Source organism: Dryobates pubescens, chromosome 17, assembly GCF_014839835.1.
Source record: "Dryobates pubescens isolate bDryPub1 chromosome 17, bDryPub1.pri, whole genome shotgun sequence".
NCBI lineage: Eukaryota > Metazoa > Chordata > Aves > Piciformes > Picidae > Dryobates > Dryobates pubescens.
The window spans coordinates 19,266,875-19,291,624 of NC_071628.1; the positions used below are offsets into that span (position 1 = coordinate 19,266,875).

The 24,750-nt window shown below is 37.6% G+C and overlaps 1 protein-coding gene across 1 annotated transcript in view; it reads right to left on the bottom strand.

Annotated features, from left to right (window-relative positions):
* HERC1 (HECT and RLD domain containing E3 ubiquitin protein ligase family member 1) overlaps positions 1 to 24,750 on the bottom strand; it is a 93,434-nt gene that overhangs the window by 22,391 nt on the left and 46,293 nt on the right. The window contains exons 26-52 of the mRNA XM_054168981.1: positions 23,329 to 23,600; positions 22,805 to 23,020; positions 22,600 to 22,720; positions 21,829 to 22,066; positions 20,690 to 20,880; positions 19,591 to 19,746; positions 19,253 to 19,359; positions 18,908 to 19,018; positions 18,653 to 18,829; positions 17,504 to 17,743; positions 17,200 to 17,283; positions 15,608 to 16,128; positions 13,124 to 13,899; positions 11,816 to 12,014; positions 10,715 to 10,875; positions 10,267 to 10,383; positions 9,902 to 10,133; positions 8,660 to 8,784; positions 8,207 to 8,427; positions 6,552 to 6,820; positions 5,981 to 6,033; positions 4,603 to 4,803; positions 3,801 to 3,975; positions 2,906 to 3,176; positions 2,081 to 2,294; positions 1,103 to 1,308; positions 410 to 537 (exon numbers count right to left, since the gene is read on the bottom strand). Of these exons, the coding sequence (XP_054024956.1) occupies positions 410 to 537; positions 1,103 to 1,308; positions 2,081 to 2,294; positions 2,906 to 3,176; positions 3,801 to 3,975; positions 4,603 to 4,803; positions 5,981 to 6,033; positions 6,552 to 6,820; positions 8,207 to 8,427; positions 8,660 to 8,784; positions 9,902 to 10,133; positions 10,267 to 10,383; positions 10,715 to 10,875; positions 11,816 to 12,014; positions 13,124 to 13,899; positions 15,608 to 16,128; positions 17,200 to 17,283; positions 17,504 to 17,743; positions 18,653 to 18,829; positions 18,908 to 19,018; positions 19,253 to 19,359; positions 19,591 to 19,746; positions 20,690 to 20,880; positions 21,829 to 22,066; positions 22,600 to 22,720; positions 22,805 to 23,020; positions 23,329 to 23,600 (5,782 nt within the window). The remainder of the gene's footprint in view (positions 1 to 409; positions 538 to 1,102; positions 1,309 to 2,080; positions 2,295 to 2,905; positions 3,177 to 3,800; positions 3,976 to 4,602; positions 4,804 to 5,980; positions 6,034 to 6,551; positions 6,821 to 8,206; positions 8,428 to 8,659; positions 8,785 to 9,901; positions 10,134 to 10,266; positions 10,384 to 10,714; positions 10,876 to 11,815; positions 12,015 to 13,123; positions 13,900 to 15,607; positions 16,129 to 17,199; positions 17,284 to 17,503; positions 17,744 to 18,652; positions 18,830 to 18,907; positions 19,019 to 19,252; positions 19,360 to 19,590; positions 19,747 to 20,689; positions 20,881 to 21,828; positions 22,067 to 22,599; positions 22,721 to 22,804; positions 23,021 to 23,328; positions 23,601 to 24,750) is intronic.

Consider the following 24,750-nt stretch of genomic DNA (forward strand, 5'->3'; position numbering starts at 1 on the left):
GATTCACAGGGCTTTTTAATGTAACAGTCCCTTACAGTTTTATTTAGAATAGAATAAACCAGGTTGGAAGAGACCTTCAAGATCATCGTGTCCAACCCATCAACCAATCCAACCCACCTAAACAACTAACCCATGGCACCAAGCACCCCATTTAATCCATTTCACACTATATTTAATCAATTTCACATTATATGAATTAAGAACACTTTTAAACAGCTTTAATATGTGTCTTACCAAAGTTTTGGTTTCAATTTTAAGCTATTTAATCTACTTTGTATGCCATAAAACAGCAACAGTCCCAGAAAAAAGACGAGAGAACATCAGTGCAGGAGATACTTCAGAGTTGGCTCTATCACTTGCACACTTACAGCTTAAATTAATATCCTACAATTATAAAGAATCAACTTACAGCTTGTTGAGCACACAGGTTTGTTGCAATGAATACTGCTTCTTCGTCACATTCCACACTCTAATGGTGCCATCATTTCCACTAGTTGCCAAAAGTCCCTTTTTATTGCACCAAACACATGTCATGACCTACAAATATGAAAGTAATCATGGCAAAACTGGGATGTAAATCTAAAGCTTAGGTGTGCTTGTTCAGTCATATTAAGCAAACATAAACCAACAGGTCAGATCATTGACTACATTATAGAAATACACTGTAACACTAAAATGAGATCTATCTTTCTAGTTTCACAGTATTGTGTACTGTAATTAACCATTCTTTATAAGTATGCTACACTTGTTCAGACCCACGCTCCACAGGCCACTACTGCACAGAACACTGAACAAAGATGTTAACTACTATGACTGAGAAAGCCAAGCAAATTAAGGAATAGTAAGAAAAAACTGAGGGTGATTTTGCTGCTTTCATGTACTCTAAGAACATGTTCACGTTCCCTTTAACTGAAGCTTCAAAGAAACTAAACATTTTTCTGCATCAATGGTACCCTCAAGTAATAATGTACTTTATCACCAAAAAAATATCTCTTGTGGGAAATCAGTTCAGTCACTATATTTGTAAAATAATATTAATTTTTCTCTATTCTACGAAAGAGAGCATTAAAATTCATGCAACCATGACAGAAATCATGCTTACCCTGTTCTGATGAGCCTCTAACTTTATGAAGGAACATTTTCGTAAGTCTCCCCCCATATCAGCGAGGGTCTGAGGAGTAGTTTGATTATCTCGATCATGTGCTGCGAGAGTTCGCACCAGCTGCTGTGCAGCCCACTGCCTATGCTGTGAAGATAACCTTGAGGAGAGGCAGCAAGCTGCTAGTGCATTAGCCAGCTCCAGAGGGCCTACAGCAGAAGGATCATAGGAAGGATGGGCATACAAATGGGCAATTAAACCTGCTTAAACAAAACAATGAGATGATGCCTAGATGAGTACCAAACAAAATTACACAAATGAACACAGCATTAGCCACAATTCCCAGAAAAACAGATTAACAAACATCTTATAAGAATGTTGGAACCATGTTAACTATAAAACCCCCCACTCTTCTGACACCAAGAGAAAAAACTCCTTTAAATGTCACAACTAACTTGTAAGACTAGAACTACAAACAGCCTTACTCCCACCATATGGAAAATGGCTGCTCAAGGAACAAGTGCTTTCTGGAAAGGAAAATGCTTCCTCTGACAGAGATAAACTGCTGTCACTGCAATGTCCTTCTCTCCCTTTAACAGCAACAACCTGCTGGTGAGGTACAACAGTTGCTTTTTGGCCCCTTAGCCTGTCACAGCAGAGACAGCACAACTTTCTGCATTAGATAAATCAGTACTTTGGTGACAGTAATCAGCTGTTATTCCTTTTAATTTCATTAGGTGGCACAACAGAAGCTGAACATCTTGGCCATATGGCTTTGAATACACACATGGCTCAGATCTTCTTTCAAGTGGCAAGAGATGCCAATTGTGTAACCAAATCAGACTAAGTAAAATTTTGGTATATACTACAAGGTTACTTGGATTAAAACAAGTTTTACGTATTATAGAGTATTCTATAGCTAGTTTCCCCTTAAATATAAGATTCAATAATTAGCATCGAAATAAACAACCTGTATCATACCTTTCTTTTCAATTTCTGCTTTATCATAGTTTGGCCTCAGTTTAGCCCCTTTGTCTGCCAACAGTGCTACAAGTGCTTGAGTAACCACAAAATTTGGAGATGTGACAAGTTTGTTTTCTTCTGCAATTCCTCTTAAAAAACTTGGCAAAAATTTTCGCTGAATGGGATCATCAACTGTTGTCAAGTTCACACCAGTTGCTGCAGAAATCAAATTCTAAAAATTACAAATAAAGACAATAAATAAACAACAAACAAAATAAATAAACAACAAAAAAATCAATTTTGGAAAACAAATTTAGTTGAAACAAATGATGCAGAATTGTAAAGATATTTAACACATAATAAAATCCCTCATCCCATCCAACACTCCTATTTCTCTACAATGACTGTTCAAACTCAAGAGAACAAATAATTAATTACTCTGATTACTTAGAATTTTCCTGATACACATGAAATCATGCTACACATTCACAGCTGTAGATCATCTCTTTCTAAACATTAACAATCTACACAGAGTTGGCTCAATTAAAAACCACACAACTTTAACAGGAAATCTTATCAATACAAAAAGCATAACAGCACATCTGTTTTTCTCTGCTTGAAAAGTGAACTCAGCATAAAAGATGTGAAGTTGCAGGATTTTTACCACCAATAGAACACACACTTTTGCAAAACCATAAAGAATTCCAAATAGATCCTCAAACTGAGTGCAGTCTCATCACAGTTCAGAAGATAAAAGCACAGCTTCTCAATATGTATAAAATGGATTGCTTCACCTCACACATAGTTTAATGTAAGTATTTATGTTGCACTAACAAGTCCTACCTGTGTACACAACTGCACCAGCAGTTTGGCAGCGCTGGGAGTGTTTGATGCCAAACAACCTACTGCTGTACTCAGATAAGCAAGGCAGGATATAGGCTTGCTTGTTTTGCTGTGTATTCCTCTAGATCGCTCTGTTGAGCTTGAGGCAGTGGATGGGCTTGTGGAGAGGCCTGCTCTCCCTGCTGCAGCGAGGCACATTAAGCGAACCAATGTTCTGATATCTGTTAATCCCAAGGATTCAAGACCAGCTGCCAGGCTACAACTGGAACCACTGTCAAAAATGAACACAAATGCTCTTAGTTTTTTAGTAAATTTTAAAATAAAGCAATGTTTGGATAAAATTGTACCCAAACCATTAGTGAACGTTGCCTGTTTATTTAGCTTGACATTACCACCACACAGGGAGAAGGAGGGAAAAGAGAAATGAAGCTGCAGCCCCTCCACCCCTTTTCTTGTAAGCTGAAAAGAAACCCACATTATAGACTTGCACTAAGAGAAACCCATGAGTTTACCTGGAATCACTCACAAGCTTACATGCATAATTCATGTTTGGAGTTATACTATAAGGTATGTGTCAGCCAGTTTTTAAACCCTCATATCCCACCAACTCAGGTATGTCATCTTCTTTCCTCCAATGTTTACCTCTAATACTTGAACAAAAATGTACTAACACAGCATCTTTCTGTTATGAGGTCACTTCCCATATGTAATTTTCTTTCATAAAGTTTGAAGACAGGGTTCAAAAGAACAAAATCAACAGATTTTCTCTTAATAGTATGATGCAAGTACATAAAATGAGACTCCCTTTCCCAAACAGCTTAGAACTACACTCCCTGTAAACATGATAACTCATTCTACGTGGAAAGGTGGAAGCATTGCTAGAGATGCCACAAACCTGACGGACAGAAGTGAGAGTGCTCTCATAACCATGGTTCTTGCAAGGAGAACTTGGGCAGCAGCTGTCACTCTTCTGAGAGCCATTACACGGTCATGTGGGTTTACTAGGGCAGCTGCTTGCTCTCCTAAGGTTATCCTACCAGAAGAACTTTTTTCTATAGAGCCATGACAGCCTTGGAAATAATGATGACATGCATTAGTGTTTGAAAAAGAAACAACCCACAACCCAAAACATTACCATACAGCAGTAAGCATGGAAGCAAATTTGGCTCAAGTTAGCATATTATTCATTGATTTTCTACATTTGGTATATCAAGAACTACTGTGGTAACAACTGAGAGAAAAATGAACTCCTTAAATACACTTTATTTAATAATTTCTTATTTTCAAAGCCAGATGAGCACAACTTGACAATATTCAAGTTAATGTTAATTCCCCTGTTTCCCTGTTACATTGGAAGGATACACAAACCTAAATACTGATTCTGGATTTCAATAGGCCGGTCTATAAGTCCCAACTTACATCCATGAATCCATCATGGAGTTTGCAAAACAAGCTGCTGGCATGCACTCTGGGACAATGGTCAGTTTTATTACTAGATCAAAGCTTCAAGCCTTCTGCCAATATAAACACCTCACACTCCTCTAACTCCCCTATAATAAAAGGAAAATCTAGAACCTGTCCTTCCTTCCTCATGATGGGAGGCAGGAAACACTGTCAAGATACTTACACAATGCCCCTATAAAATCACAGCAAAGGGGAGAGATTTGTTCTTCAAATGAAACTCATTTCAAATTTACCTATTTGCATCAATGTTTCTTCCATACTGTTGGTGGCTGTCACCATCGCAACTGAAGCACCCAGAGGGTCACTGTCAGGGAACTGTACAGGCTCAGGTACAATACGTCGATCATTTAAGCCAAGAGGTCCAGCCAGTAATTCAAACTCCTCTTCTCCTGTCAGCTTTTCATCTTCATCTACATCTAACATATCCCAGTCTTCTAGAATTGGAGAAATACAATTAAGACTTGGTTACAAAAGCAAAAATATTAAATAATTTCAATTAACAAACCCACATGGGCAGTAGAATGTAGATTGTCAGCTGTAACACAATAGTCTTAAAACCTCATCTTCTGATGTTAACATAGACAACACAGCAAATCAGAAAAACAAAATCCTATTCTTGCCCCTCTCCATTAAATTCAATCTTTATTTCTACTGCACAGGAGCTTGATGGAACAGTCTCTGAATTATCAAACCAGCTGTTTTTATTAAAACACAGAAATGAGAGCTCATCACACCTAGAACTCCAAAACCTGCATATATCTGTGCTTTAAGTCATTGTAACAGGTGCATATTTGTAAGACATAAATAGCAAAAAATCATAGAAACTTCTGGTCTTCATATCTACTCCAAAGGTATGCATGAATTCCTCGGCCATAACTGTACACCCAGGCTTTTTTGCTTTTCCTTCCTGGGGTGGGGGTGGAAGGCACTTTAACAGCAATTCAGTTCCATTCACTTTCTAACATTTACATAGACATCAACTTCTGTTCACTGATCTGTCCTGCTCCATCTTCCCACGCAGCAGTAGAAACTGGAAGATGGACTTGCCATTAAGCTCAGGAACACCTGTTTAGTCTTAGACAAATATGGTAAATCATACAGTTGTGATCATATGGCTACAGAAAGGGTCAAAACCAAAGAATTATCCGGAGAAGTTTTTCTAAAATCATCAGAAATAATCTGTTTGAAGTGAAAGGCCACTCTCAGCTTGTACTAAGGTAGAAGAAGTGAGAATAAGCCTAATGGCAGACATTTGAGACTCAGTTTATGCTGATTAACTTCTCCTACAAAGGCGCCTCAAGAAATGTATTTGAACATAAGGCTTTGTATGTACAGTTCTGGATACAGCATCTACTCACACTACCTTATCACCCACAGTTAGGTGCCTGCTATTTCAGCTACTCAGATGAAAAACACAGTAAGAAGTGTCGCTGCTTTTCTTCCAATGTGAACTAAAAAAAGAATTAAAATACTACATCTAGCCTGAAAAAGATTTTTAAGTATACCTTTGAGTACAGTTTCATGACAGGTTTATTTGCATGGAAATTTTTGGAAAAAGAAAACACTGCACAAGTGAGAAATATCTAATATCTCCTGCAACTCAAAACATACCTTCATAGACACTGTCTTGTTTACCTATCAAGTCAGGAGCCTGTCCTTTGTACCTGAATGAAAAAAATTAAAGAAAATAACTGAATGGCTCTAACATTTTACATGTACACATCATAATTTTATACTAGGTTTACTAGTAAAGTTATTTCACTGTTATGCATCACATCTACAATTTCTGGAAATGGCTAGTAACAGATGAAAAAAGCAAATGGCTTCTAGAAGTGTTCGGTAGGGAAACATTCTGCAGTCTTAATGTGAGAAATGCCCATAAAAATATACTGGAATTGTCAGACAAAATGGAAAAAGGAAGCTTTCACAAGTCAGCAAGAGTAGGTAACATCCCAAGAAAGAATTCCTTGGTTATCATTTAGAAAATAGAAATAGCGCAGCTTTTTTCCTAAATATATATGAGTTGAATACAGAGAATGAATGTAAGCCTCAGTTACAGTAAAGACAATCAGTTCTGCTAAGAATTGAATTCTTTAATCAAGTTCTTAAAATGCTGATGCTAGTTGTTTCCTTTCTTTACACAGAGTATACCACTATTTTGTATTTTGTTCTTTGTATGTACCTTTCAGAAGTTGATGTTTTAGATTTACTCTTCAGGGCTAGGTATTTCTCCCTGCAGATGCCACATAACAAATAGTAAGGGTTTCCGCTTCCACATTCACCTCCAAACCAGCCATCCACATAAGAGCCATTGCTGCGATAGCCCTGGCGATTTGCACTGCGACCACAGCCTGGATGGTTTCTTTTCATGTGTTGATTGAAGCTGACAACACTGGATTCACACAATTCACAAACCACTACTTCTTCTCTGTCTTCAGATTCACAAACATGCTGCATAATAAGAGTTTCACATGTTACTTATACAGAGTAAATATCTTCATATTAGAGATAAAATCTCAATATTCTGAGATGGATGTTCCTGATCATTCCTGTTACACACAGAGTGATATTTAAATGGTTATCTTGCACAAAAGCAAAGCAAAGTAGGCAATTTATGACACACTGAAAAGCAGACTATCTCAGAATAAGAAAAAATTTGGCTGTAAAGTTTCAGGGGATGAGATTTTCCTTGTTTCATTCCATATCTGAATCAAAACTCTTGACAATATAACTTGTCATATATAACTTCGCTAGATCAGTGAGTCATTAGGCTCTCTTCAGAACTTGACTGAGATTACATCAAAGTAAAAAGATATCTTCCCCCCCGCCCCCCCGATAATTGGACTTCATATTTACTGAGCAACAATATTGCCCTTTCTGTCAAAACATTTTGGGGTTTTTTTCCCTGAATATGAAATTCATTCTTCTGTAACCACATTTCTGTCTTAAGTCAGTAATTTCATTGCAATGTTCCAGTGAAACAAGCTCTCTGAAAAATTTAACATGCTCACTGGGGAGCATCATACTCAGGAGACAAAAGCTTGGTCTTGAGGTTTGCTTGTCTGCTCTGATGTGGATAACCCAAAGATTAGCAAAATGCTGTTATATTTTGTTTCCACTTCAAACGTATTTTTAAGGGGCGACCCAACAACTGAGTGAGGACTGTCAACAGATCCTTCCCAGAGAATGAAATACATGACATGACCAAATTAAGAAAAAATTATTTAAGTGCTAATTATGTTGCTACAGGTCAGATCACGGGGGGGTTATTATAATAATTATTTAAATAGAACAAACATGACTGGTTTTGTTATCTTAAAAAGCTAAGCAATCTGGAACACCAATTAATATCTTACTGATACTAGAACAAAAACTACACTAGTTCTGTTCTCATCCCAGGCAACCAGCACCAGAACAAGAGGACACAGTCTCAAGCTGCACCAGGGGAGGTGTAGGCTGGAGGTTAGGAAGAAATTCTACACAGGGAGAGTGATTGCCTATTAGAATGGGCTGCCTGGGGAGGTGGTGGATGGATGATAGGTTGGACACGATGATCTCGAAGGTCTCTTCCAACCTGGTTTATTCTATTTTCTATTCCCCATCTTTCAAGGTAGGAATAATAAAATCTACATACATGCAGAAGTAGAGAGCAAGAAACACAAAACACCGTTTGTAATCTCAGTGAAGCTACAGAATACAAGATGATCTTAAGCTTTGCTGACATTTAGCTAAACATTTTCAAACATGCTGTAAGTATATGCACATTACTTTAAATTTGAAAATATGAACATGCAAAAAGCAGTAAGTTAAAGCAGCTCCCGCTGCAGTCACACACACCCAGGTAGGCCAATCCAATACCTCTGGGATCCACATTCCCAGAATATCATTATCACTAGCCAGGTCTTGCCCGAACATAGCTTCCATTGCTTCATCATCTAGGTCGATTTCCAACTCCTCATCCAAGTTGAAGTCATAAAGTGCCCCTGGATCCTGAGTCAAAGATATCCCTTCTCTTCGACTCTGATTCCTGTGGGCCTGTACAGAGCGGTATAATCCCGCTCAAGGAGAGAAAAAGGAAAACAGTACTCTTATTTGGCATGTAACAGAGATGACTACACTTTCAACTTCCTTTTGCTTTAACTCTTCTGCTCAACATCATCTACCTATTAAAACATAGGTCACATGGCTAAGCACATGCAAAAGAGTTTTGTAACTTCCACATTAAGTACCAATCCCCCTCCCTTCATTTACCAGCTAAGCAAAGGGCTGAAAGTCTCTGGGCATACTTACCAGCACGTGCTAGCAATGTTCGGGCAGCCAAATCAAACTTGTGTCTTCTTGTCACAGCTGACCGACTTCTAGAAGGAGGTCCACTTGCAGAAGCTGCATTATCCACATGATCCATATTATCAGGGCTGCAAAAATTTGTAATGCATAGGTAAATCAAATCGCATTTAAAACAGCCACATACAGTAAGTAAGGAAAACTACTAAGACTGTATTAATTGGCTGTTTTTCCTTCCTTTCCCTCAGAGAAGGGAAAAAGTTAATTTGGAATTTAACAACTATCAGTTCCAATGCAGCACATATGTACTGTCTCAAAAAATTTACATCTAGTAAATATCAACACCTAGTAAATGCTTCCATAATGCCTAAGCATTGCAGGAGTTCTGGGAGAACACTCATTTTATGCTGTAAACATTAACTATAGGCCAAACAAAGTTTGTTCTCTTTTTAAAGAGAAATAAAATCAACATTACTGTTGTTGCTGCCTCCGTCATCCCCCCTTCTAACCAAAATATTTTGCAAAACTTAGTTTATTTCTCCCAACTGAAATGTCTAGTTTCTCCCAACTGAATTTTCTTACCTAGGAAAGTAATTGAGGAAAGTTAAATACATGTAATTTCAGGAGGATCGAGGAATCTCAACAAAAGCATTCTCAAAATACACCTTGCAATGAGTACCCTTCCTACTAACAAAAAAGCTGGTAAAATCTGCAATAAGTGTCATTTAAAAATAGAACCACTCGCAAGTGAACAAAATAACCACCTTTCCTCCTTGTTTAATAGAGAGTTTAGGTCTAAGGTTAGTGATGGCTGACTGAGAATGTAAACTTCAATGCAGATTCATACTCTCTGGACAAACCAAGAACTAATTTTAGAAGACAACTGCAGAAAAACTGTTCATGAAAACATTGAAGGAAAAAACCCAAACAAACCTTCAATGAAATGTTGCTTTTTTACTAGGTTTTCTAGGTAAAAAGTAAGTAATGCACCCTCTCATTTCTTTCATTCCTCCTTTCTTTTTGAAGGGAGGGTGCTCATTTACATTCTGCTCCAGTTCTGTGCACAAACACTAGCAGAAAATAAACGTACTGCATACACCTAATTTAATTGCATCTTTGCTTTTACTCGTGGTTTAACAACATTTAAAAGCAGCATTACAACATCATATTCTGGCAGCAACAATGAACTTGTGAGATTTTCAGTTGCAGCAGCAGATCACAAGCAATCAGATGAAGACTATATTTTACCTTTCACTAAAGCCTTCCTCCATTTCAGTGGCATCAGCAGAAGGGATATCACCTGGTGACTGCAAGTAACAATGATCACCAGATTTTCCCCCACTTCCAGAGACTATTGTCCCATGTCGTGAATCTGCAGTCCCTTCTGACTGGGGCTCTTCATCATCTTCATTTCCAGGGTGCTCTATCATCCACATGGCCAGTACTGTGATATTCTGTGCATCTGCTTCTCCTCTAGCACCTGAAAGCAGGGTTAAAAAAAAATACATTTTACAAACCACACTTTAGAATTGTATTGTATCACTGATGGTGAAAAATGAAAATTCTCCACAAATGGTTACAGAACTTCAGTTTAAACTGATATTATAGATTACCTGTAGCTTCCATGGCTTTTGCAATTTGCCTGAGAGAGAAACCCATTTCCAACAATGGAACAGCAATGGCAGGAGGAGGAGGGGATGTTGAAAGTCGGCTGCTTGGATCAGACAAAGCTAAAAAGGCACAAAATGTTAAATGTTGAATTAGTGCACTGAACAGTAGCACACAACCAAGGAAACAAGCCCAACTCAGAAAGAATTACCAATTACACCGCATTCTTGTTTTATACAAGTTATTAGTAATCAATTTTAGAAGTTAACTGAATATTGATGAAGTCTACAGCTAGACATTGTACAGCTTTATGTCCTAAGGTAAGGTAGGACATTAGGTAAAGTAGAAGGTATTCAACAATGCTTTAAATGTTAGGCTGCATTACAAAGAAATCCTGCTGGATTCTGCTGACTAACTTGCCCCCATTTCTATCTATGTACCCTACAAGCTTACCTGTCCGATTGGCAGGCCTTGCAGACTGGGAATCAGGAGAAGTTAAACTTTGTCTCCTTCCAACTTCATCTGAAGGCGATGTTGGTAAAGAAGATATCGGAGGAGTCTGAGCACGTCGTGCTGGAAGTACAGTTGTAGTAGGGTAACTGGAGAACATTTGCCTTAAAAAAAACAAAACACCAAACATACACTTATATTAAAAAGATCTACGCTGAAAAAGGTCTGGCACAAGAAATACAGAGTGCACTTGGCAGCTCATACTTTAAAGTGATTTGAGTTCTGAAAGGGTTCAAGTGCAACACACAACATTGGGGTGGGCAGAAAAACCCTGTTGGAACAGCTCATACCTACAACTTTTGCCTGGAAAATTTTAAATGTAAAGCATTCAATTGGAAAAAAACAAACAGACCAAGAGCAGTCCTAGGAGATAAAAGAGAAGTGAACACTCTTCTCACTTCTCTACTTTGTTCAGAATAGACAATAAATCAGGTAACTCTTCACTTTCACTGTCCTGGTAATAGGATGTGGTTCTGCAAAATCTCCAAGAACAGGGGTCAGATATATCAGTAGAATTAATAAAACTGGAACAGAATTTTTTTCAGTGTAAAGCAGATTTCCTTCTACATTACAAAGAGCCTCCGCAGATTAATGAGCTTTATTGTACTTCCATTTTAGATTGTGAGGGTAGGATGAAATCAGGTCTCAGCTTACTAGATTTTACTGACAAACTAAAATCTACTGTAGTTTAAGAATCAACAACTATTCATTAAAAATGCAGAATTTCAAATATTTTTAATTTAAACTAACAAACATGAGAACTGAAGGACAACAATATCAGGAAAGTATTTTCTCCTGTCTAGAATTCAGATGTCATATATATATGGAGTGTATACTAAAACCTTAATGGATTTTCATTTCTAGTAACACATGTTCTGCAAGGAAAAGTAACAAACTGTCCCGTGCAGAGCATTTCTTGACAATAAATACAAGCATTAACATTGCTAAAGGCTTAGAGAGCTAAAGACATGTATTGTGTATAAACCACACAAAGGGTTCCCTATGCTCACAAAAATACATATGCTGAAAATAAAAAAATCTCACCTAAGAAGACTGAGAGGCATAACACCAGGTGATTCTGAAGCTGGAACTGTTTCAGTATCAGTAACTGGAGTGGTAGCAGTGGTAGTATCCTCCAGAGAGCTGCTCATAAAAGATGTTGTGCTAGAAGCAGAAGGGCTGGTTGTAACTGGTGTTTGGGCTTGCTGAGACTGATCCCCTTCTTCTACTTGTTGATCTACTTCTGCAACAGAAAAAAAGTCATTACAGGAACATTAATATAACTGCACAATAAAATAGCAGCCGTGGCTAAACGTTCAAAAATAACTATCATTATTTAAAAGAATCCCTGAAGAAAGAGGTATGCAGATAATGCAACCCACAGAAATACTTCTGCCAATAACTCCTGGAGTTATGTAAAGAAATAAGATTACTAGCTCTTGCTGTTACAAGGATATGAGATCAATAGTAAACAAGTATTTCCAGATGGTAACAAAAGCCATTTTCTTGGTTAAATCTTACAATATTTAGATACAGAGATTTAGATTTATGATTGGAACAGCTAGGATTATTGTCTTGGGCAAAAGGGAATAAAGTCTCAGATATCAAATCAGAGCTTATTAACTACTATTAACTAAGTTTAACTTGGCTGTGTAAGATTTTTCAAGGAGGTTTTTTGTTGGTTTAAAAGTCCTTAAGACCAGAGAGTGCAGCCATTAGTCTTAATAATTTAGGTATTTATTCTCTGTTGAAGCAGCTTTCATGGTTTCCCTGAAGATACAAACTGTAATACACATATTTTTAAGACGAAAAGGAATAATAAACATTTTATCTTCAGCTTCTGTTTGTGCAGTGCAAAGTACCTCAGGGGGAAAAAGAAAAGTCAGAAAACAATACTTCAAAACTAAAGCTTGACAACTGTTTTAAGAGATTTGCACTGAAAGAGGTTACTAACACCCTAAAAATACACCTGCTCAACATCATACATGACTGCATACAATCACAGCTAATGACACTGAACACTCTGATGGTTACATCACATGCAAATGTTTCCAAAACCTGTATGCAGCATCGCTCATTTTTAAAAAAGTACTAAAAACAGACTAACTACTCATGTCTCTGACTGACATGCATTCACTTTTCATTAAAATAGGTCACTGGAAAAACAGGCAAGAGTCAGCATTGTATCTACAGAAGAGTAAAACTGTAAAATTTCTCTATCCAGTTAAGATTTCTCCAAAGTATAAACCATCATAAAACTACAAGATTATGGTATCACTGTTACTATTCAATTTTAATGTAAAGAAAAAACCCACCATTTAGCACTACACTTCCATAATTTTGAAAATGTACCTTGTTTAAGTTTGCCACCAAACTGATCCTCCAAGAGCCCATGAACCACTAATTTGTAGATCATAGCTTGTGCTCGTTCTAGATCTGCCAGTCCCAGAGCTCTTTTTATGGGTGAGCGCATGACTGCCCGTTTCACCATGTGTCGCATCAGGAACTGCAAGGCTGCACGCATTTCAACATCTTCATGAACAACTGGAGAACTAGCACAATCAGAGTTGTGACCATTTTCTGCCAGGACTTTCGGTATTAACAGTAGTTCAGCGTACTTACTACAACTTAAAAGGACACTAAGTGACTTCATAGCACCAAGATAAAGATAAGATAGCTGCACTGCTCTGATTTCTGACTGTACCACATCATGATTTCTTGAAGTATGTTCGTGATTCTTTTTTTTTCCTTCAGCAGGCTGGTGTTGAGATTCCATACCCAGAGCTGATGGTTCTAAACAAAAGGAAGAAATTTCATTTTCTGATTTAGAGCTTGTAGTGCTATGTCCTTTGCCATCATCAGCACCTTGCCCTAATCGTATATCTGATGCAGCATCACCCTCCATTTTCTGGTCCATTTCCCCTTTGTCTTCAGATTCATGTCTGTGTTTTTTCTCATGTCTCTTGGTGCTTTGCTTTCCTGTATCTTCATGAATGCCAGTCAGATAGGTAAGGTCCAGCAACACAGTAGCTGTCAGCCCACGAAATCTTGCAACATCAAAAGGCAGTGGTTCACAGGGCTCCAGATTATACAACGGAGTATCACTAGGCGACCAAAAAGTTGGGAAGCTTTAATAAAGATCAGAATGACACAGGAAAAAGCAAGTGAGGGAGAGACAGGAGGAAAGTACAGGAAATAATGTAAGCAAAGTAAGATGTAAAATATATTTACTGAAATAAACAAACCAATTCTAAAAATTAAATGTAAACAGGAGAAAAGAAGGTTATGATCAAAGAACAGGGAGAAATGGTGTCAGAGTGAAGGCAACAAAGCATGCACAGGGTATCAACAACAAACATTAAAACCGAGAAGCATCATAGAAGCCATCAGTTCTGTGCTGATAGAGGTTTTGTTATATTCTTAAGAAGTATCCAGCAGACTTCTATCATGAAAAACTACCTTAAGCTGAATTTTATCATCATACCTGAGTCAATTTGTGAATAGGTATAAAAGCTTAGAAAAAGAACTCTCCTAAGCTTTTTTTCATATTAAGGAAAATCTTTGGTTGGTCTCACAACACTGTTCAACTACTCATCACAAGAAGCACACTACTGACAGCTTATGATAATTCTGTCTCTGGTTATGTCAGGACAGATTTCCTGGAGAGGACAGTGACTTTTTAAAAACATAGGTCAGAAAACACAACAGACAAACATAATGTACATCTGTCTATCTACATTCAGTGATAACTTCTAGCAATATTTAGGACTGGTCCACTTGATTAATTTTCATTCTAAGCAGGATAAAAATTCACCAGCCTATATGTCCATACACATTGTATTTTCCATACATCCAGCAGATAAAGGAGTCTCTATTTTTCCAGAAGATTATGGTTCAATTACAGCTAGAGGGAGTTTTAGGAAATTTAACGAGTCAACTCTTTTACACACAAAACCACAGGCAATTCTTGCAAGACCACCAGAGAGCCCAGAGAAGCCATCACCTTAATTTCAGATTTTCCTTCCAAGTGTCTTCCCTTTGAAGGCACAATTGCAAGACAGGTGGGGAAAACAAAACCAAACAAAAAAAAAAAAGGTACTTCCTTCCAGTCTCCCCCCCAGTTCTCATGATCATCTCCAGGACAACTCTGGAGTATTAACAGCAAATATAGGGGCACTGCTTTAGATCTTTAAGGAAGGTTAGAGAACAGACGAACACTACTTCAGGGCAACATTAATTTGAATGCCATCATCCAGTCCACCATTAAGAAAAGACAAATTTCCCATATCCTGCACTTAACCACTGCACAAGCACCACAGAGCAATTTCCAGTCCTCTAAGAAGGGAATGACAATGCAGCAAAGACACCTGTTCTCAACCCAATCAGGTCGCTCTTCAGAACCAGGTTCACCGCTTAGAAGTGTGCACTAACCCCCAGTAAACATGTGTGTTCTTTAAACACAGACCCCAGAAGCTGTAGGAAACTAAGACAGCAACAATGTTTTAGTTAGCCAATACATACCAGTACCAAAAAAAAAAAGGCACCACTCATTCCAAATCTAGGAAAATCAGCTATCTGGTCACATCACAACGCTGCCAGACCCTAAGAAGTCTAATGATACTTATCAATTCAAAATTAAATTTGTTTTTAATATAAAAGGTATTTTATTACTAGACAGCCTAAAAATTCAACTCGTATTTATTTTAAAGAGCCAGATTTTGAAATCTAAGCTTACAATGATTGATCAGCACAACTAATATAAAATGCATGTTACTACTTCAGATTTTCAAGCACAAAACACCACTATGCTTTGAAAGGTGTAGGAAAAGAGCATACCTGATAGTAATCTCTGCTTCATCCCACTGGACCTTGGCAGATGTACTGCCTTCCTTCACTACTCCAAGCAAGGTGGCATGACGTCCAGTTTGCTTGTGTACACATCGACCTCCAACTCTAAGACCAGCATCAACTCCACCAATTACTGCCAGAACAGGCCACACTTCCACACAGAGCATCTTCAGCTGCAGTTCTGAAAGGTCAGCCAGGCCATGCCTACTATGTTTGCTTTTCTCCTCCTCTTTGTTTTCTTTCTCCTCTCTCACCTCATTCTCTTCTCTACTTTGCACTGAGCGACTTTTCTTCAGCTTCTGGCCTGCTTCTTTCAGACATGTTTTGATTTTATTCAGTCTTTCCATCATTTTTTTATTTATGCAGTGTGTCCAACGGTCTGTGCGATGAAGGATACGGATGAGTTGGATGGTGGCTTCTGCCAGTACTGCAGCAACAGGACTACAAATGGGATCACCAGGTAGCAAATCTCTTGGTGTGCCACGCATCTGCATATCACAGATTTTCACCTGTTTACAGAGAACAGTTTATAAGTTACCTTCTCAACAAACTTGAAGAAGCTCATTTTATAAATACGAGAGTCTCCTGATGAATAAAAAAACTACCATCATTGTCTTTTTCTGCTCAGGATCTTTAGGAAATCCACCTTAACAGTGATTACAACTTGCATCCCTTCAAACTCAAGGATGCTGAAATTACAGCAGTTCACCATTTATCATGTAAGACTACCTGGAATCTCCAATACTACCTTTCTCCCTGGTTTCTGAGGAATGCAGTTTTATGTGTAGAACATAAAGTCTGTCAATCCATTTCTAAATAAATTTACACTAAATTGTACAATATAGGAATTTATGACAAGTCTACATAGCATGCAAGTAATGTAGTGCTATGTATGTCATCAACCAAAATGAACATCAGTGATGTTCTCAGCCTGTTAGCTACCACCCGCACCCCACAAAAAACCCAACATTCATAATGTGGACACAAAGGAGAGCAGAAGGGAAGCGATAAACACAGGACCTCTTTTTATGGGTTAACCCCCAGAAAGGTAGATAAGACCCACACAGACACTCCATTGCTTCCCCTAGGAGAATAAGGATGAGAATCAGAAGGACAAAAGTGAGAAAACTTGTGGATTGGGATAAAGTAAGTTTCATAAATAAAACAAGGGAAGGAAAAAGGGCAAAATAAACCAAAACAAGTTATACAAAACTCAATCGCTCACCACTAGATATCTGATGCCCAGATAGTCCCTAAAAACAAAACTGCCTGGCAAACTTCCCTCCACTTCTGTGGTTGTATATGATGTTGTATCATATGGAATATCACTTTGGTCCCTTTTAATGAACTGACTGGCTGCATCCCCTCTCAGCCTTTTCTTCACACTCAATCTACTTACTGGGTGAGAGAGCGAGAAGTCAAGAAAGTCTTGATGCTCTCACTGTGCAGCAAAATGCTAAAACACTACATTATCAACATTGTTCTGGTCAAAAGCCCAGAACAGAGCACCACATACTGTGGACTACTGACTTTATCCCAGCCCAGATCAGTACACTTATGCAGATGAACATTTAAGTTACCTTCTCTCCTGGATTACTGCTATAGAACATAACACAAGGGTATAACTCTGCTGCATCCACATCTTCAAAGGCTAGTTTTGGCTCCTAGTTAAAAAATAAACAAAAAAAAACACAAAAGAAAACCCCTCAAACTTAGAATACCTCAAAAGCAAAACCACAGAATGTGATAAAGTTATACCTGTATTATAATCCTTGTAAGTACTGCAACTGTCACGTCTTAACTATCACGCTTAGCTTTACATAAAACGCCCATACCAAAACACCATTGAAAAAAACCACCAAAACTAAAATTAATGTTAAATACCTCTCCATTTTTACCAAAGGAAATAGTCCTTGCTTCCATATCTAATACACATGTGATAAAATCTCCTTGGGTGAAGCTGGACAGAGTCAAAGTCTGTTCTCCGTTGTGGTAAAGGTTACCACTATAGGCTCTATACAGCCACATATCTGAGGTAGTGCGATGGTTAAAATCATGTACTGGCCAGCGAGAAACTCCCACACATGTGCCTTCATTGCCTCGATTCTCCTTCACAATATAGAACTAGCAGGCAAAACAAATATGAAAAAGAGGTAAGAATACAGATTTTTAACACAGTAAAGCAATGAAAATCTATCTTAAGCATATTTATGTACACTTTTAACTGTTTTACTCAGATATAAATAGAACACAAGCTAAAATCATGCTTTACCTCTAAGATGACATCTTGATGTGTAAGATCAGTCTCTAACAAGCAATTTAAACTGAACTTACTAGTATCTGAGAAAACTCTATGCACTTACACAAAGAAGTTGTTTTTTTTTCTGGACTCAAAATGAATATATCCAGAAGTTGGGTTATGAGTGCTAAAATTAGTATTACTGAAATAAAAAAAGCTTTATTCTTCATATTCACAGTGAGTGGTTTACATGGATTCAAGTCAAAAGAGAAGTGTTATGCTCAAAGACGGTACTAACCATGACCATAACCGTGTACGTATCTATATTCCTAACAAACATCACTCCAGATGATGTATTAACAGCTGATCTTGTCAGTCAACCAGGTTGATGTGTTTTTTTTTCAAGAGAACAAAATGTTTTGTGAAGTGTTTTTCTCAAGAAACAAATTCATAGTCTATGTATTTCAGTAGGTAACTTCTGCAAGACAACGAACATTCATGCAATGCACATTTGTGCTGGCTATCGGTCCTGGGGACGTTTACTATCACCTCTAGAAGCACACAACAAATACTCAGAGTCTCCAGTCTGTGCACTAAAATACCCAAACAGCAGTGCCCAAAAGCAGCTACAAACTCCTTTTAGGTCAGAAAAGATCTCTGAGTCCAACCACAGACTGCCAAAATGTCATTTACTCAAGGTAAATGAGTAAACATAGGTAGCTATTGTTTATAAATCACAGCATATTTCGAAACAAAGTGAGACAGGTCAAGAAATACACTTTTATGATACCTACCTTCCACTGGTAACACCCAGAAGTAACTCCAGTGGATGCTAAACCATATCCTTTACCTCCACTTCCATGAGTTAGAATCTGTCCATTCTCCACTATGCAGCACTGAGCTTTCTCAGGGTCAAAGGACACTTCCTGTATAGGAAGATTCTCATCTTCATCTTCAGATTCTCCTTGCTTCTAACAGAAAAAGGACGAAGTATTTGTGGTAAATGTAGCACAGTTTCATTCAGTCAAATTAAGTAAAAGCATCATTACCTGTAGCTTCACTTCTTGCTCTTTCTCCTTTATTTGAATTGCATGTTTAGCCTGAGCTATTGGAGTCTCCCACATGCAGTCAGACAGAAGTGAGAATAATCGTTCAACAACCTGGAGCATTAAAACAATTCAGATCATTTCAAATGCAAGATGAGGACAACAGATAATATTACATGGGTTTGCTTTGCTTTGTAGATTTAAATGTCAAAATATTCACTGCTCTTTAGATAAGTATCTACACTGAGCTTCAATTGATTTGGATTCCAGACAAACCTATGAAACATTTAAAAGTTGAATGAGACTTTTTGAAGAAAGGTGTAAAAGCTTATAACAAAATATAAAGACCTGAGCCATTTGATCATCTTCAACGCCAGATTCACAAGCGGGCAATACAGCTTCTAGTACATGAAGCGCAAGAAGTCTAGTCCTCAAGTTGCCAACCAAGGGAACGCCTAAAAATGGAATAATATGTTAATAACCTGAAAGTGACTTTTGCATCAGGCACAAGCATGCTGTCAGCTGCATGCCAGCAGTACACAGCTCTCCAAATTGTAACTCGTGTACATCTAGTGAAGTTAGTTTTACTTGTTCACTATACAACTCATGTTTTAACAAGACTTGGTTTTAGGAACTGAACTACGGAAATGCAAGTAACCATTGAGCACACTTTGAAAAGATTATACCTGAGCAACACTTCTGAGAAGCAATGTTAAGAAGTACTTCTGTCCATTTTGGGGATGCCATTTTTGACTGAATTGCTTTTGAAGACACAACTCTACGTAAGAAAACAAGAAAGTCTCCCAAGTGCAGTTCTGCTGCATGTTGCTTTCGGAGGGCAGCTGGAAGTTAATATTAAAAGTTTTAATTTACAACCTCATTAACAGTCCTCCTTACTGGCAACAAACTGTTCTGCAAGTGAAAATACAGTGATCAGTTATTACATGATGGCTAGCTGCTAGCCCTAGCTGCTAGTAAGTGCCCACAAAGACAGTCTCACTTCTGCTCCTCAGTGATACAGGAGAAGAAAATAAGATGAAAAGCTTGTAGGTTGTAACTTGGGCAGGGAGATTACTCGCCACCATCACAGGCAAAACAAACTCAACATAAGGAAGACAAAACTATTTTTCATTGGTAATAAATTAGAGTATGACAAAATAAAAACACTTTCCCTCCAACCACTCCTTCTCCCCAGGCTTGACTTGACCCCACTTCTTCTACTTCCCCTCCTCTGAGTCCAGGGATCAGGAATGGGAGGGGACTGTGGTTGCTTCACATTAAAATGCTCATTAATAATCTGCAGACTATGTGAAAATACTCATACTGCAGAAAGTATTTCATTGCCAATTTTCAAATGACAGGGTAGGTTCAACTTCCACTCTCCTCAGACTGCGAAACTATGTAATATAAAGCAAACCAAACAATTTCCTGAATGGTTAGACTTATTTGCAGTTTGAAATTTAGATCACTATATTCCCATGACCACATTTATGAAAAACACTACTACAAATAACTAATTTTCCAAGGAAAACAGTTAGCTGCTACTAATTCCAAACCACATGGATTAATTCTTATTCTCCACCTGCTCCTACCTTTAAGTTGCTTTACCACATCTATATAAATCTGAATTGGGCACAAAATTAGTTCATGGCTTTATTTGATCTGATTTACAGAGTAAAGAATGTCCCCAAAATAATCAAAATTACAGTAGTGATTACAGTGATTGCTTTTATCATTGTTTTCTGAATTTTCAAAATTGAAACAGAAATTATGCAAGGTAATTACCTCTGAAGTCTCTCTTCTCATCTCCATTTGAATCCACCTTTTTTGTTTCTACTTCATCTTCCTCACCTTCCCCTTCTCCAAAGGAAGCCATAAGCATCACACCGGCTTGTGATAGCAAGTTCTTTAGCTGACTGCATAATAAATCCAGCAAAGACTGGACTACCTTTGGGCTCAGTTTGTCAGCATAGGTTCTATGCACACAAAAAGGTAAAAATAAAAGTACCTGAGAGCTGATCTAAGGAACAACAGCATAAAGATACAACTATATAAATTCCAAGTGCTGATTGGAGCTAATACAGAACTAACTTGAACACACTCTTCTGCAGCAAGTTATGCTTCCTCATCTTCCATCACATGCTTGACAGATTATTCTTACCTGAACCTTAAGACACGTTAAAGCTGTCCAATCTTTGGGTTTTACTTGGGGTAAAACAACATCTTAGTCAACTAAACATAATCCCACTGCAACTTCCAAAGATGGCATGTTACTTTTGGGGGTTCGGGGTGGTCATTTTTTGGTGTGGGGTTATTGGGGTGTTTCTTCTTAAGTAACTGACTGGGACAGGTAAATGATGCAGTGTGTTGTATAGACACTGAAATGAAGACGCATGTACTCAATAGTAAGTAGTATTCTTGCTTAAAATAGAAAGTACTTTTGCTATTGCTTTTTTCTTTACTCGGTTATGTGAAGTATTTAAGCACCGACAGTATTCTGGATGCTGTTCCCTGGTCTAGCAGAGTCAGTATTCCTGAGAAAATTATATTCTGAAAAGCAGCACAGTGTACTGCTCTGAAGAAATCCTGCCCCATTACTGGTATTGCTTTTACACAAATGACTTTTCCACAGCAACTGAAAAAAAGCTGAAAACCAGGAAATACTATAATACAATCTATGAAGTTGTAACTATTCTGACCCAAATTCTGGAAATTGTGTGAAACTTCTCACAAATTGTAAATATTTACCAGTGAATCTTTCTTATTAATTATGTGACTAATCTTCCCGCTCCCTTTCACTTATATGCTTCAGAAAAACACTTTTTTTCCTTAAGAAAGCTCTCACAAAAGAAAAGTTATTTGAAAGGGTGCTGAAAAGCTTAACAATGAAGTCTTCTGAAAGCAAGGGAGCATTCAATACTTACCCTGTTGTGATAGCAAGGATCTGAAGTAGTCTTGTACTGGCTACTTTCAAAGCTGTGCTGAGCTGAGAAATACCAGTTTTGGGCAGCAGCTGCAGTGGTTGTCCTAGCATGGTGTCTGTGCCACACAACTGTGATAGCACATTTAGCAGACCAGTGGAAATGGCCAAGGAGACATCAATAGGTTGATAGTGTACACTTAGAGCAAAGACCGTCACCAACAGAAGACGCTGTTGTGCTTCTAAGATTAAAATAAAGTTGTTTTTAATTAATAAGCTGCTCAGAGCAAGAACACAAAGGCAGAAGGAACAGATGATTTTTTTTTTTTTGGTAATAAAATGTAATTATTTAAATTACTAAGCATTAGGCTTCTCTGTCAGACACTACAACATCGTCTTCTTCATGCCTTGTTCTTTGTTTCATCATTTAAAGAAAGTTCACTTGAACAAAGGAAAAAAAGTGGATATTTTTACCCTCTCCAGAAAACTGCTTATTATTAAAAGAGCCTTAAAATAACTGAAGCACCAAAGACTTGGGTGATTGCGGAGGACTGTGGTATGTGGAATAGAAAGGCTGACAATATTTTAGTATCTTTAAAAGGTCTAACATTTGAAATAAATTAAGATAGAAAAAAGTTAAAAGATTATACTTTTCAGGAAAAGAGGTCAGGCTTAGTAAATTCTGGTCTGTAATGTCAAAATCTACTTTGTTAATTATATGAGCTGCTGTACTGTATATAACAGGACACATTTTGTAATTATGGTTTTCACTTACCTATGTGGTGCTTATTAGCTTGCAGAGCTCTTTCTAATGTAGCAGATAATTGCTGGTAAATTTTGTGCACGGCCACCTGGATTTCAATTTGTATACTTCTCTTAGCTGCTCTGATACCATCCTGCATCAACAAATAAGTATTTTAAGGACTAACGCATTTTCATCACCCAGTTATTGAAATGGCAGAAACTCTTCAAGTACACACCTGGTAGTGATGCAATCTTACACTCTCTCCTTTGGCACTTGCATGTCCTACAGTGCCCAAACCAAAACAGCCGGCAAGAAACTGTAGTCTAACAGAAGTAAGCAACGAAGATGACTGAAATCCTGGTACCTGACGACTTCCCATTAATGGCACACTGCCTTTTTCTTCCATCCCAGACAGAAGCACCAAAATCTGATGAAGTGCTTCCAGTCGAAGCTAAAAATAAAAGCAGGCAAATGACAGTATTAACAAGAAAGTTTCCTTAGAAATTACAATTAGATCTTCGGATGCAAGCGAGAACAAATGAGAACTGTTTTCTTATGGACACCTTTTTTTAAAAAAGTTTCATTTTAGAATTTCTTTACCTAAGGGTCCCAGTTCCAGTTAAGATATTTTAACAGAAAAGAGAGGTTAAAGGTCCTGAATAGAGAGAATTGGGAAATGCTTTTTTTTTAAAAAAAAAAAAATAAAAATCATGCAATGAGCATAAGATATGAAAAAAAAGGTGTTAAACTGAAACTTACCTCAGCCCTCAGCTGCTGCTGTTCCATTGCAATGATTGATGCTTGTGGACTGGTGGACATACTTTCCTCTGGTTCTTTAAATCCCGGTGAGTTTCCCACATCTCCACTTACAAAGCTGACAACATTTTCAATCAAAGTATGAACTCCAAGGGATCTTGAGAGATCAAAATCGGACTCAACAAATGAGTAGGAGGATGTGTATAACCAGTCTCTGCTGTATTTCAGTCGAGCCCATGAGTCACTGAAAGGTTCCATTTGACTGTGTATTGCTCCTACAGATACACACAATGAAGTCTCATAAACTGCAGTTCACCAGGCACATTTTGACAACAGGTAAAGATTGATCTGCAGCTATTCATACAGGTGGAAAATGGATATTCATGTTGACTGAACCATGCATTAAGCAACTCAGAGCGAAACAATTGGTTTAAATTTACAGCCATTTCCCTAAAGGAAAGGCTGTATTTCATTATGTCAAGCAGTATTGCAACAGGCTGCCAAGTAAGAAAACAAAAAGATAGAAGCCACTCAAACTGCTCATCTTAAAGCTAGAACACCGAATATAAAATAAATGTTTTGCAGCTAAATGATGAAATAGTAAAGAAAAAAAAATCTGCTATGACAAAAATAATGTCGTTTGGATAGTTATCTGAAGATCTAACTATATAATCAATTTTATCTTTTTTAAAATGAAGCCACTATATATTACATAGTTTTGGAGAAGTACAATATTATTTTCAAAGAAATATTTACAAAATTCATGGCTGCAGATGGGAAAAGAAAATAGTTTCTTTTTAGACTAACAGAACATTTACACTCCTATGATTCAAGAGAGAGACATGTATATTAACTACTGTCTACTGCATGTATTAGATCTGTATTTTTGCCATCTGGCAACTTCACTAGTTTATTTTGAAGTATTCCCTATTACTTTGGCATGTCATTAGACTACCTGAGACTTCACCATCACTAATAAACAGACTTCTTCAAATGAACATCAGTTGTTAATCTGCAGATCTGGAATTTAGTCATCGCCATGTATTTGATCTCATTTCCAGACAAGTTTTTCTACAGCTGTATTCCTGGCACAAATGAGTGGCATATTTCAAGTCATACCTTAAGCAGCAGTTAAATCATCTGCATCAGTTAAATATACTTAGTAACACAGAAGACAGCATTTTATTGTTTTTGTAAATGCCGTTAGCCAACCTGAAGCTCTGCAGGGTCTTATCAGAGGGCAGACCCTGCTCAAAAGAACTTTAGATGTCTGGAGACTTCTGTGGAAACCTAAGTGAAGTTTACATTCAACTCAAAATTTCAGTTTGAATTATGTTAATATGAAAAGATTTTTTAACTAATAATATCTCTTGTGCATGATGAGTCATATGTATCACTTTGAGAATCATAACCCATTCCTAGCGC